At 43.5% G+C, this 14416-nt stretch overlaps 2 protein-coding genes across 2 annotated transcripts; one reads left to right on the top strand and one right to left on the bottom strand.

Annotated features, from left to right (window-relative positions):
- Positions 1 to 3625: 3625 nt before the first annotated feature.
- On the top strand, positions 3626 to 5060 carry BJ212DRAFT_1487150 (uncharacterized protein; the record flags this gene model as incomplete). Its single annotated transcript, XM_041341240.1, has 3 exons — positions 3626 to 3925; positions 4481 to 4702; positions 4749 to 5060. The coding sequence occupies 3 exons, from the start codon at positions 3626 to 3628 to the stop codon at positions 5058 to 5060; spliced, it is 834 nt and encodes a 277-aa protein (XP_041186421.1).
- An 8145-nt stretch (positions 5061 to 13205) lies between these two features.
- Positions 13206 to 14139, bottom strand: BJ212DRAFT_1304671 (kinase-like domain-containing protein; the record flags this gene model as incomplete). The annotated part of the gene is made up of 3 exons (XM_041333654.1): positions 13206 to 13718; positions 13772 to 14026; positions 14095 to 14139. The coding sequence occupies 3 exons, from the start codon at positions 14137 to 14139 to the stop codon at positions 13206 to 13208; spliced, it is 813 nt and encodes a 270-aa protein (XP_041186422.1).
- Positions 14140 to 14416: the final 277 nt, after the last annotated feature.

The following is a 14416-nucleotide window of genomic DNA, read 5'->3' on the forward strand; positions in this document are numbered from 1 at the left end:
GCAAATGTTGCACTATGACTATAGCTCTTCTTTGCAAAGGCACAAAATGCACTGATTTGAAATGCCCATAGATCGTACTTTTCCCAGCATCTTGCACAGTCCTGTATGGGGCTAGGCAGCACTGGGTGTCAGAATATTAATATGGGTCATGAATGAAATGCATTTCATCACCAATGTATGTTTGGTAAGGGAGGGAAGCTCATTTCCTGAACCACCTTAATGAACATATATAGTGTGTCATTGGAAGAAGGCCATGGTTTGTCCACAAAGACACATCCGGTAACACTATGGGCATTCCCTTATTCCATGAGACTCCCCCTACACTAGGTGAGACACTTTGATTAATGAACCAGGAGCCACAATGACGGGGGCAACAAAGATAAGAACAAAAAAAGGAAGCAGGAACCATCTTTGCATCTTACTGGGATGGGAGGGAATGGGCTCTCTAAAGCCAACAGAGAGGCACATATTTTCTTGTTATATTGATATCTACCTAAATACTGTCTATGTATGTTTATGAGTAGCAGCTGCCCACTGCATTCTATCATCTAACCAGCTATTTCACAGTTAATTCGAAGTAGGACACATTGTTGCCATCAGTTATATCCTGGGTCAGGAACAACACTGCTCCCTACAACAGCCTGCAACTGCAATCAACATGGCACATTGCAATTGTGACACATCTGGAGATGAGGAGACACTCACCATATGTATACATGATTAACTTGATGCACTGGCAGCTAAGGAGTCATGGATTCCAGGTGGATGAGTTGCGTGGAAAGATGAACAAGCACCCTGTCCAAGTGAAGGAGCGAACGACTGACCGAGCACAAAACACTCAGAGGATAGATGCAGTGTTTTCAAAGTGCAGGATCAGTGTGGCTTACATTGATATATTCAAAATCAAGAACTTGTTGTTATTGTTACAGTCACATATGCCCCTATTTCATTTTCTCCTTACTATCCTTGTATTATGTCATGAGCCACACAATGCCGCTGCTAGACTCATCTCTGACTCATCTATCTGTATTACATCACGACCACTACTGCCGTCACTAGATGACTCAGCTCTTATCTCTGACTCATCTCTCTTATCTCTGACTCATCAATTGACTTATGCCTGCCCTGAATTGTCTACAGTTCCCTACATATAGTCAATGATGTACTTAGTAGTTCTTTACTTTAATCTTACTAGGTTTTACCTGGAATATCCTTTGCTTGAGACCTCCAATCTCTTGTCATCTGAATTGTACTTTAAGTTAGAAGCACTCCTTCTGACTTAGCTTATATTGAACACTTGACTTATTGTCTTGCATAGAATCTTGGCAGAGGTCCTGACTCTTATCAAGTTGTCTGTCATTAGAACTACCCTAGTTTGTAACAGTTATTCAGCAAATATAACAATCAGCCCTAGGAGGCCAGGGAGGTGAATAAGCATCCGCCACAGACACCATCAAGTCTGTAGCTCATGCATCTCCAGCTAATGATGATCGCTTTCAAGCATTGGGGGAGGGCAATATATCTGCTGATCACACTGAAGTAGGGGCGCCTGTGAGGTGCGAGTCCCAAATGGGTGAACATGTGTTAGATGACAATTCAGGTGACAGTTTCCCCCCCAGTGAAATGGTAGCATGCCTGACTACACTAGGCAAGAAAGGTGAGGATGGGGGCAACACAGCCAGTGGGGATGAGACAAATAGAATGTTCCAGGTTGCAGCATGGCAAGAACCTTGTTGAAATATCAATACCAATGTTATTGTTCCTTTTGTGGGTACAGCAAACGTCCAATCCATCAATCACACTGACCGAAGTAGTGCGTTAATTGACTGTGAGAAGTGTTTACTGAGGCTAACCATCATTCCACAGCTCGAATACAAACTGCCCTTCAAGGGCAAGATACAACAACTACTAGTCAATCAGCTCCCAAGTACATTGTGCAGACTGCTGGGGCTTCTTTAAAGTGTCCAAGTGCTCCTACAGGTTATTTACCACTTGTCCATCTGTGTGAATATCTATTTGATATAACATTCTAGCAACCACCCCAGTTCACCTGGGCAAGAAGGCTTGCAGCACTGGGTTCACTTCCACTGCTGGCAATGATCCCAATGACCAATTGGTCATTGTTAAAGCGAATATGTAACGTATTTATCTTGTTGCACTTATCATAGCAGAGTCACTAGATATGATTTTACACAAGGCATTTAGGAATGATTGAAAAAGAGTCACTTGAGCAATTGATGGTGATGCAGATGATGGGCGCAACAAATTCCCTACAAATAAATGATAAACAATTTTAACTGGCTGTCCTCCATCATGAGCATCAACTTGTCTCAGAGTGCATGTCACTTTTTCAGCATCTTATCAATAATCAGATGTTGTCACTAGTACTTACACTAGAGACTTGCACTTTGTTACTCCTCATAGCACTGTGAGCCAGATCTGTGTGACATGTCTCACGCCTGATAGCCATTTGCAGGTCTTGTGGACACATTTGCATCACCCAGCCATAAGGACATCACAAGGAGGCAAAGGTAAGCTTGTATCTTTTTATTTGTGATGCTCCCTGAAACCAGGCTTCTATTTTTCCAAATCCATAGTGCTATATGTCGCCAATGATGATTTGTACAGTCATCCGGCTATATACTCAACAATGACCTCCTCTGCCTCCAGTCGGCCTGGGGACTTGCCTCCATCTGCACCAACATATTCTTATTGTGGTTGGATGGGCCCTTTGCTGGGATATAACACTGAAAGAAAAGTTTTAGCTCCAGTGTGAAAGACACAACCTGACTGGGCACTTGGTAAAAGTACTCAGCCAGTATAATGGTCAAAGCTCTGCCTAGCTGCTACACCTGCAAGCAAGAACATTCAACCCAAGGGAATCAATGGACTAGGCTCAAGCTCAAGAGATAAAATGAGTGAAAGGGAGACACTCCAGGCCAAGGACAGAAAACTATGTTCCAGGAGCTATCTGGTGAGCTGGGAAGCTACAACTAGGGGATGCTACTAAATAACCCAAGTGAATGGGGAGCAACCAAGAACTGGAGACAAGGGGAAACTGAGTAGTGACTGTAGAGTCCTAGGTAAAGGGAAAATGATTATATAAGCAGTAAAAATGCGAACATAACCTAAGGAAAGTAACAACAAGAGAAGTATAGTAAAAACTACCATTTGCAGGCTAGAGTCAATATGATTGTCACACTGGCCTTCAGCATAACGCTCAACTATTCATTCATCTTAGATCATGTGGTGGGCATTATGACACTCATGGGAACCACAGAGTACTTCAAGATGGATGATTTGGCTGGCAAAGTCGGTTCAGCTGTTGCAAGTGCTATGCTGGATAAATAAAAGTGATTCTGCAGCTTTTGCTCTACTCCTTTGATGTAGGTGGATGGATGTAAACTGAGCCTGTGGGATCAAACCCAAGCTTATTGAACTTGTGCTTGATTTATTTTGTTTTGGAGGCAGAAATACAAGGAGATGAATGCATGCAAACCAATTGCACCTGATACAACAAGGATGAATTCAGGAATGCTTCGATGTGTCCCACAACAACATGGAGTGTTCAGGAGCAAATCACCACTGGTGGCAGAATAGATGTATCAATTTCTTCAAGATCCAGATGCAGGTCTTCCAGGCTCTCTACACATCTGATGAGAATGTCTTTATTGGTGCACCTACTGGAAGCGGCAAGACTATATGTGCCAAATTTACTCTACTTTGCCTTTGGAGCAAACGTGAGCAGCCCAGGGTGGTCTGTATTGAGCCCTACCAGGAGATGATTGACCAACATGTTGCAGAGTGGTATTGGAAGTTCAGCAGCCTGCAAGGCGGCAAAGAGATAGTAAGCCTCACAGGAGACACCAGCACTGACCTTCAACTTCTTGAGAAGAGGGATGTTGTTGTTTGCACCCCATCCCAGGTTAGTTCCATTAATCACATTGCAAATATCTCACTAAACCAATATTTCTAGTGGGATATCCTGTCTCGAAGATGGTGACAGTGCAAGAGTGTGCAGAACATCGGTCTATTGATTGCTGATGAAATCCAACTTGTAGGTGGAGAAGTCAGTCTGACATATGAAGTGGTGATATCCAGGACCCGCTATGTTTCTGCACAAACAGAGATTGAGACTCGCATCATTGCCTGTGGTGTCTCACTCACTCATGCTAGAGATCTCAGCAAATGGATGGGGCACCATCACATGCAATTTTCAACTTCTCACCTAGGTATATTTTGCAGTTCATAATTAACATTATGATATTTTGTAGCTCGAGGCCACTGGACATGGATATACATCTCCAAAGCTTTACTATCCCTCATTTCCCTTTGCTGATGATTGCCATGTCTAAGCCTGCCTATCTTGCTATCATTGAACACTCACCCACTAAGGTTTCTTTGCTGGAGTCCCACCAGATCGTTCTCATGTATGCCATCATTATCACTTTGAGTATTATCCTGACCTCCACGGTTTCAGTCCTCAGCACAAAGCCATCCCCACTCCTCAGCACATCCAGGCGGCACATTTCTTGCCCACTTGTTCCACCACAGCCCCTCTGATACCCATGATACATCACCATCTTCTCCACTCAACTGGGCTCAAAACCTTTTGAGACTGCACAGACAAAGTAGTAAAGGCACTGAGTTGCAAGGGCGCAGCCCCACAGTTATTGAGGTCCCATATGTGCAGGGCAAATGTGTATGTTATTTCTCTTCTCAGCTTAATTCCACCTAATGTCACATAGAGAAATGCTTGTGCAAGGGATAAATGGAAAAGACTATTATTACCCTGGAAGAACCCTACTGCAAGCAGCTCACAGCCTCCAAAGCCCAATACCATGCAGCAATCTGGCACAGCAACTTGGAACCAGCCATCTTTGCAACCACAGCCAGCTGTCTCCAATTCATCTACTACACCTGCTGTTGGTGCTAATACCACAGCTGCAAGCTCAACACCCTCACACCCTGATGTAATACTCAGACAGACTGGACTCTGGACTCGCTTCTGGCTTTTCATTGGTTGTCTGTCCCCGGAATACCAGGATGGTCATCATTAGTCTATGATTTCCTCGTCCCCTACAATTATTTCTCGCACACCTCTGAATATTGTAACTCCATTGGTGTGGCCTTCCTCAGTGTGGGAAACACAACAAGAAGAGAACTGGAAAGTAGACTTCTAATGTTGGGCTAAATGTGCTATGCCTAGCTGCTATTCAACCCTAAAGGGTTTCTGGACTAAGCTCAGTGCTCAGAGAGGATAGGAAATCATGCTAAAAACTCCTCAGTCTCAGACTGGTACTGGTAGATGGTGAAAACTATGATGATTACATAAGCACCAAAAGTGCGAACATAACACTAAGTAATATCTGCCTATACAAGCCCACAGAATATGAAATCCCTACATCAGCTATGTTTTGAACTGTCCTTTTTTGATACCATACACTAAGCTCTAGTTTGGATTGGATGTCTGTGATATTGATGGGTGTTTGAATGATCTGTTGTTCACTTACTTTTCCAAGAAGGGCAGTCCTTCTTCAATGTACAACTCCAGAATTCTCGCATCACACAATCCATTTAATCCGCATCATGTCACCATCCATCATCAATCTTTTGGCTCAGCAATTCCTGATTGGTTTGTTTCCACATTCTGCTTCCACTTCCCTTCACTCCATCCTGGCATGATGCATTGCCATCGCATCTTCTACCTCCTACACCCAAATCTCCTCCTAATTCTTCTGTCTTGCCAAGTGGACATCCTCAAAATGCTGATCACAAGCACTTATAGATGCTGTTGGTAATCAATCTTGTCAGTGCATGATGGTACACGGTCTCAAGGCCAGCTTCCTTTGACCATTCATCCTCTCATTTGCCCAAAAATTACATAATAGGCACAATTAACCATCTTGATCAGTGGAGAGGAATACATAACAAGCGAATTCCACTCACTGTATGACCACCCTTCCTGTCATCATCTCTCTGGCAGATGCCCTTGTCCTTGTCTTGGTTGTCTGTTTTCAAGATGCAGTGGCAGAGGACAAGATCTGAAGTGATTGAGCATTATCAATCAATTGTGACCTGTGGTGTTTGAATTCTCTCCATTCGAACTGGCAGCAAGTCTGAACAAGGTGCATGTGCAGTGGCTGATGCCAAGTGTGCAAAATTTACAGACTTACATGACTGCTAGCCTGCAGGAACTCACATTCACACTCAGTCATTCATAATGTGCTCTGTTCTGTCTCTATTCCTGCTCCTGGACTTGCACTATGAGTGGCTATAGCACTATCTGACTCTCCTGACATACTCCTGCCCTCAGAAACAGATGATTATGTGAGGTGGTACTGTGAACAGAGATGATGACAATGACTGCTTCTGCCTTGAATGAGCTGAGAATATCATGGTCAAGAAAGACTTCAAGGAGGACCACCTCACAATTCAAATGAGCCGAGAACACCATGGCCAAGGAGTATTTCAAAGAGGACCACCTTACGATTCAAATGAGCTGAGAACACCACAGTCAAGGAGGACTTTAAGGAGGACTGCTTCATGATTTGAGTGAGCTGAGAACACCACGGTCAAGGAGTATTTCAACAAGGACTGCCTCATCTGAATGAGCAAGATGGAGGGTGCCAAAGAAGGATGGTTTTGATCAGTGAGCAAGGTAATATGGAGCTACTAAGTAGTCAGTGTGAGTAGGGTAGAATATGCAATATAAACTTATTCAAAGGGCCAAAAAGCTCTGGGACTGCTGGATGATATGGTACTAGTAATAATGAGCCTGGGTTTGTAAGGTATAGAGTGATGAGGACAAGAATAGATAAATTACTTGTGAGATGAGAAAAACAATGTCAGACTGGCAAGATGGAGGGCATTTGTGCAAAACATGTTGCAATGGCTGGGTCATTGTCAAGCAGCTCCTTCCATTTCTTTGTGATGGCATTGTCCTTGCTGAGGACGTACGTTTGACCGCATTTAAGGTACTGGAAGGCACCATGTGCATCTGGGTGGTTGAGATTCCCTCTGAAAAATGTTCATGCATCAGCTGTGTCCTGCACTGCATTTTCCATGTGGCATGAAGTCACCCTATTGAGGATTTGCTGGTAGGTAAGTCTACTTTGGGTTAGTGTTACTGTGGCTCCAGCTTATTGCCAGTTTTAGCTGTGGCTAAAACCATGCATAACTGAACTCACACATGACTTTGGTTTACATAATATATGGTCCAACTCGACTCAATTAACTACCATTAAGTCAATTCAGGGCTTAAAACTGGCTCAAATATATATACAAATTGCAAGTTAAAAATAAATTGGAAATAATAAAAGATCAAGCACTTGAGGCCAAAAAGGAAAGTTCTGTCAACTACATGAACTCCCAACACACTGATCTATAATCAGACTAGTGCTAATGGCACCCCAAGATGATGTGAGTGATTTGTTAGTTTTTAATCAAAAACTAAAGAACCTTAGCAATATTGTAGTGCTGCTCATGCATGAAAATTGCAAGAGGAAAGTGCATTGAGGCAAAGAGCTCGAAGGAGAGCCAAAAGGGGAACTGAAAGAAGGGAGAGAGTTGTAACATGGAGATTGAGGTGGTGGTGTTGGGTGCAGAAGGTGTGGATCGCGAAGGGCAGGAGTAGAAGTGGCAGTGTTGAGTGAAGGTGTTGGATGACAAAGGGCAGGAGTGAAAGTGAGGGCCTTGAAGTGTAGGAATCTATGCATGTTAAGATTAGCATTTGTGCAATTGAGTGATTGTCTATTCAGATGCAATGTACCATTAATACCACACACTGCAAATGAAATGAGCATGGCTCAAGCTTGATCAAAGGAGATATGCTACAAACAGTGGGGAACAACATCAATCAGCAACATTTGAGCTTGAAATACAATTGTTCCATTCACAAGCTGCAAATGATGGGGAACAATGTTGATAAGCAATGCTTGCACTTGAAGGATGATCAAACCTGTGAACCATGGGAAACAATGTCGATCAGCAATGCTCGAGCTTGAAGGACAATCAACACACTCACAACCTATGAATGGTGAATATGGAGGTGCTGCTCATGTGTGTTCATCCGAATATCCACCAGGGCATGTTTGCAGGTGCCAGGTGCATGGTATGCTCTAATGAACAGAATGGAAGTCAGTAAACTGTACATGTTCAATAATCATCATGGGAACATCAGCTGTTTGGAGTGATCATGTGAAGGACACAAGCTTCATGACAAATACATCAGTTGAGCTATGAAGGAGTGACGAATGCAGAGTCAAGTGGGTCGGCATCCAGTGAGTCATGGTGAGAAAGCTGAGAGAATAAATAAATCACTAGTCAAAGGTCAGTTTAATGACAAATGCAGCAGTGGCATGAATAGGATGACAGGCATAGTAAAAGTAGCAGTAAACAGGCAAGAATTATGAGACAAGAAGAGACAAGTCTGGAATATCATCTAGAACATTGTCACATTCATCCTCTGTGATGACTCTGAGAAGGGCCTTGTAATTCTGACTGCTGGAAGTAGTTCCACTGACGGCAGATGTCAGTAGATCATCAGAGCCAGATGTCAAGAGATCTTCATAGCTCGAAGAGCCTGTGACACACATCAAGTGATACTCCATGTTGTTCTGGGATGCTGCCCAACCCTTGGTAAAGTGAAGTCAGTCTTTTTTCAGTGAGAACTTGACAATCTGTAGGACTTTCATCAAGTATGGGCTGAGATGATTGCACTTCTTGGTAAATGTGTCACTTCTGGAGGAGAATACACACTCACATGGAATGGCAGAGGCTTGAATTGGCAGAAAGTCCATTGTGAGTTTGTAGAGTGTTGGAAACATTGGTTTCAAAACCTAGCCCACCATTGATGCCTTGTCATCAATAAAACCTGTTACAGAGACAAAGGATCTTACTGTCCAAAAAGATAGTATATCTGTACCTGTGGGGCTAAGGACACCCATACTATAAGCATTGAACTCATTTTCAACCAATTGAGGGCCACCCTGGTGATGCGGTAGTATATTTATCTCAGGAAGTCCATAGATCATCAAGCCTAATGTTGCAGGACATGGCTGATCAATTGACTGATTGGACGGTGTGGAGACATTTGTCGCTCTCTTGTTCTGCATCTGTGGGACATATCAGCCCACATTTTGCTGTTATTACCATCAGGAAGATGTACCAGTTTGAGAATATACTCTTTAGCCTCTGTGATCCGTGGGGCTGACCAATTTTCATTCATCCATGTCATATGTCTTGTGGGATTGATGACTGTGCACAACATGAGGATTCGCCTTCATAAAAACACATGGGACTCACACATTGTGACAGCATACGCTCCTGTGAGGCACAGTCAGTCATCATACTTAGCTGCCCAAGTTAAACCTATATCAACCAAAGGTGCACAATGTGGGACAAGGTCCACCACAAGCTTCCATCTTTGAATCAACCCTTTGAAGGCCGGAATGGTGCTGCCAAGTAGAGGACTTGTTTCACCAGACATGCATTGTTGAGTGTGGTGCAGTGCCTAATGTAGAACAGTAAACATGATATGAATTTCAGACATATAAAAACATACCTCTAGAATAACCTTGAGATCCTGCAGGACTTGCCAATCCATGGGGCTCAACTTATGCTGGACTATGCTGCATTGAGCAGGAAGATCAATCCAATGGTCAATAGCCTAGGGAAGTGTTAGGCAATGTGAAAAATTAATGAGATGAAATGTTACCTGTTGTAGAATTCTCAAATGGTTTAGCATGATGTACATTGAATCCCAATGAGGAGGCTTGTCACATAGCAATTCAACAATTGGAAGAACCATACACTCATTCTTGTCATTTACGAACCATCCCTCTGCATTGCCAGAAGTAATGGGAGCTCAAAAACTATTGTGGCACTGGCCTGATGCTTGGATTACACAGACAATTGTTCTGTGTTAAGAACCATGTTGCCCAAGGGAGAGAGAGACTGACTCAGAGGGGCTTGGCCTCAGCTCATACACTGTGCCCCTTACCCGAGTATGGGCCCTTCATTTCATATGAGGTCTGATGATGGTCCAACAAAGTCCAGAGGACTTCCAGAGGCTGGCTACTCTGGTGGAGTGCTAGAGGACTTCTGGAGGAGCACAAGAGAGTTCCAGAGGAATGCAGAAAGTGCTCAGGAGAGTTCCCACTGCAAGGTAATACTTCTACAGGAAACAGGATGGAAGGATAGGAGGTCCAAAGGTCTGGAGGACAGGAGGACAGGAGGGATACCCAGAGGTCTAGAAGGAATAGGGGATACATCGGATGAAGTCCAATGTAGAAACAAACAGAGGTAGACTACCCTAAGGTAGAGTTGGAGAGAACAGGGATTGGACCTAAGTCCAGAAAGAGGGTAAGTGCTGGAAAGGCAAAGCTCCAGCCTAGGGAATCAATCCCTAGGCCTGATGGATAGGACAGACTTAGGTGGACCAAAGTCTGAGAGAGGATTGGGCAAGTAGAGCAAAGTCTAGGATGATATTTGAACTGAGGAACTATAGGAGTATCTACAGGGGTTATATACTGGAGAATATCTGAGGGGATCAGTAAGCAAAGGAGCAGGGCTATGTACGAGCATGTGGAAACACATTAGTAAGTAAGACGGCACATAAGTAAATGAACTCGGAGATGAAGACTCATACAAGGATCAATCAGCAAGATGGAATGAGAGGTAACTGAAAGCTGGAAAGGCAGAGATGTCTAAATGGGGATAGGTGCAGGATATTAGACAGAGGGTGGGAATATATCCAGAGGTCTGAAGATCTGAGGATCTGGAAGGTGAGGTGGATATAGGACTGGGATATGATGAGGTGGATATAGTCCTGAATCTGAGATGAGGTGAAGTTCAGATGTCTTGCTGGATGGAGTGAGCATAGGGTGGACAGGATAGGGTGGTATGGATCAGGCTAGTAGTGAGGATCTGGAGGTCCAGAGCTCAGGGGTAAATCCAGAATGGAGTTGATCCTACTGAGGTGTGGAGCACACAGTGGAAGGGGATCTGGCAATGAGTCAGATATGGGGTCCAGACATAGGCTTGGAAGGTGTGGGAATATTATGGAATGTGAGTCTGGATTGTGGGATATGACATTCTGGCCTGATCAATCACTTTGCTTTGCAGAGTCTCAATGTACTCCACCTTCTTGACAGTGTAAGGGCCAGCTACAAATGTGTCAGCCAAATGTGAAAAGTCTACAGTAGAATATTCATCAAGGATGTGTTGGACACATATATTCACTATATGAGGAAAACATGGGATTCAGTGATTGACCATGTCAAATTCAACCCCATTGTGCTGTAATAAATGTGAGAGTTCATCCATCGCAGTCCTGTTGTTGCTAGCATTGTCCAAGGTAAAGTGTCTGATCTACATGAAGTTAGAGCATGTGATGAAGTACAAAGAGACACTGACATTATGTTTCACTTCAGTGCAATAATCAGCTTCAATATTATTGAACCAAGTGCCTTTCCGGTATGACTACCAGGGATATGATGAAAAGCAATTAGAGTGGCTTTCAAAACAAGTGTCACATTCTTGCTTTCTTTTGCAACCCAATGCACAGTCAAGGCAAGGAAGGGACGAAGCTTAGAATCGGACCGGATATCAGATGTGAATGAAATTTGTCTTTGGGTAGTCTGCAAAATATGAGACACTATATGTGATTGGTAGTCGTACACTTATAGCAAGGTCAAGTTTGATGGCTGTAAAGTATTCATGCCAAGCTTCAATAATCAGTTGCCAGAATTTTGAATGATGGGGAATATTAGACTCCTTTAGGTCTTGCCACAAGAGGCAGAGCAGCTGGTGGAACTTGGGACACTCAACAATGCTGATTGGCTAGAGATGGTTGTTAATGAGAGTTCATAAATGGTAGACAGTACTCACTTGGTTGTCAGCAATGATAAACTTCACTATGTGTCTATACATCTCCTCAATGGAGAAGCTTGGCAAGCCACACTCTGAAACTGCTGACATCCCAACAGTGGGCCTCAAACTACCATCACCATGACTAGGGGGAGGGCTGAGCATCTCGATTGTGCAAGTTGCTGTCATCTGGATGAGCAGCTGTGTTGTTGGCCCTGTATCTCTGAGGAAGTTGTCATTGCCTCCTAGGGCAGTGAAGGGCAGTAGCAATTGCAGCTGCTGCAGTGGTAGTTGCAGCAGGAACAGGTGTGGCTGGTCCAGAAGGAGTAGGAGTATGAGCAACAGGTATGGAAGGTGCAGGAGTGACAGGTATGGAAGGTACAGGAGCGACAAGTACGGGAGCAGCAGGAGTGCCCTCAACCTGGGGGATATTGTTGTTTTTGCGACAATGGCCATGACAATTCATGTTAGTAGTGCTGGAGGCTGGAGATCCAATGAGAGACTCAACTGTCTATATATGTATACCTTCATTCTGGGGAGACCCAGGAAAATACAAATGTGTGTGATGGCACACAGAATCATGGTGTATTAGGTGAGGATTTCTGTGTGGAGAATGTGAGTAGAAACATTAAGATGATATTAGGGTTGAGCCCTGCTGAGGAGTGGGAGAGACTGGCTGGTTGAATAGAACACACAGTTGTGGTTGCGACTCTTGAGGTAATGATTAAAGATAAAGTTCAAGTTCAATTGAGCATCTGATGAAAAATGGCATATATATCAGTACTTATTGTGAGTCAGAATGCAAGTAGAAACATTAAGATGATATTAGGGTTGAGCCCTGCTGAGGAGTGGGAGACTGGCTGATTGAATAGAACACACAGTCATGGTCAAGTCGTGGTTGCAATTCTTGATGGAATGATTAAAGATAAAATTCAAGTTCAATTGAGCATGTGATAAAAAGCAACATGGGAATCACACAGCATGTGCGCACAGACCATGTACAATATATACATATGTAGATACCTATCACACAACATCACAAACACGTGCACTGCACAGATGTAGTACTGAAAAAAGAAGAATGAGAATAAGTGGGCTATACAACTCTTTTCTTTATTCAATGCAAAGTGGGAGTAGTTGCAGGTGTTAGGGTACCATTGTGTGGGCATAACCTTGCAAATCATGAGTTCATATATCATGAGTGTGATGTGTAAGGATAAATCAAACTACTTACATATGGGTTGATCTATGAAGAGGTGCCTTCAGCAGACATTGGGGCACTGATTCAGAGACTTGAGGACATTGAGGGGAAGGTGCAATGTGACAATCAAAATTCAGGGAGTGTGTAGCTGGTGTGGGCCCTGCAGTGCAAAGATCATGAAGTAAAGAACGAAGATGGTCATAATCAGGATCCTCTGAGAATGAGAGTGTGAGTAGACAAGGATATTTGTGAATGTAGCAGGAATTCCACCACATAAATCAGCAATGGTGGTATCCACTTTGCACTTGAGTATCATGGAGCTGGACAGCCTCTCATGGTCACTACTTAGCCATGGAAGGGAGCCACACAAGAAATATATCAACATGTAAGCAAGTGATTTGAGATCTTCACAGTGACCTGGCTCCAATCCCAAGTGATTATTGATTGAAGCAAAGGCAGGGGTGCCTGTGAGATGTTGACCTTGGCAAAATGGGATGTGGGATTTTGTTGCATTGTTCCAGTACTTCTTCGTGATACCAAAGTTGATGATGTAGACAGTTTGCCTCGAATTGTCTACCAAAATGTTATGCAGTTTGATATCCCCATGAATGAAGTCATGTGAGTGATTGTACTTGAGATACAACAGCTGGAAAATAGGTTAGTATCTGCAGTAGCCCACAATAAATTTGACCACAGTACCAGCTGGTCTCCTAAATTAACAACAGTGTGGAGGCTAAATTTGTGGTTGGATGCAAGGAAGAGATCTTGTAGTGACAGCCCAAGGAGGTCGAGAGCCAAGGCATAATGTGTTGACTCTCTGCCAAACCAAAGGGCATGGGGGATCCCAACTCCACCTTCAAGTTGCTTTAGAATGTTGTGCTCATGCTCCACAGAAGATGGGTTATTGGTGACCAGCTTGAGTTTGATAGCAACAATGTCATCATTGAGGAAGTTCTGTGCACAGTACACAACAGCTAGTAACATTAATGTATGTTGAAAACCTGAATATCATATGAACATACCATATGAACCAGACCCCAAAATATTTTCCAGCCTAAATCTACCATCAATGCAATTTGGGGCCTTCATGCTACAACAGGACTGAATATTGCAGTGAGGGATTGAGTGGACAATGATGCACAGAAAGAAGATAGTTCAACTTCCACGTGACTGAAGCTGACTTTAATCAGTTTGAACTGGCTCAAGTCAATGTTGCTGGAGTCATGTTTGCAGCTGATTCACACAGTTAATAAACCAAACTAAGCTGGACAATGTGGTGCAGCTCACAGGGATAGCCAAACTACAGGTGTGGCTGGTAAAAGCCAGACTGGAGACAAGCCAAGC

This window comes from Suillus subaureus (assembly GCF_016647635.1).
Source record: "Suillus subaureus strain MN1 chromosome Unknown BJ212scaffold_71, whole genome shotgun sequence".
NCBI lineage: Eukaryota > Fungi > Basidiomycota > Agaricomycetes > Boletales > Suillaceae > Suillus > Suillus subaureus.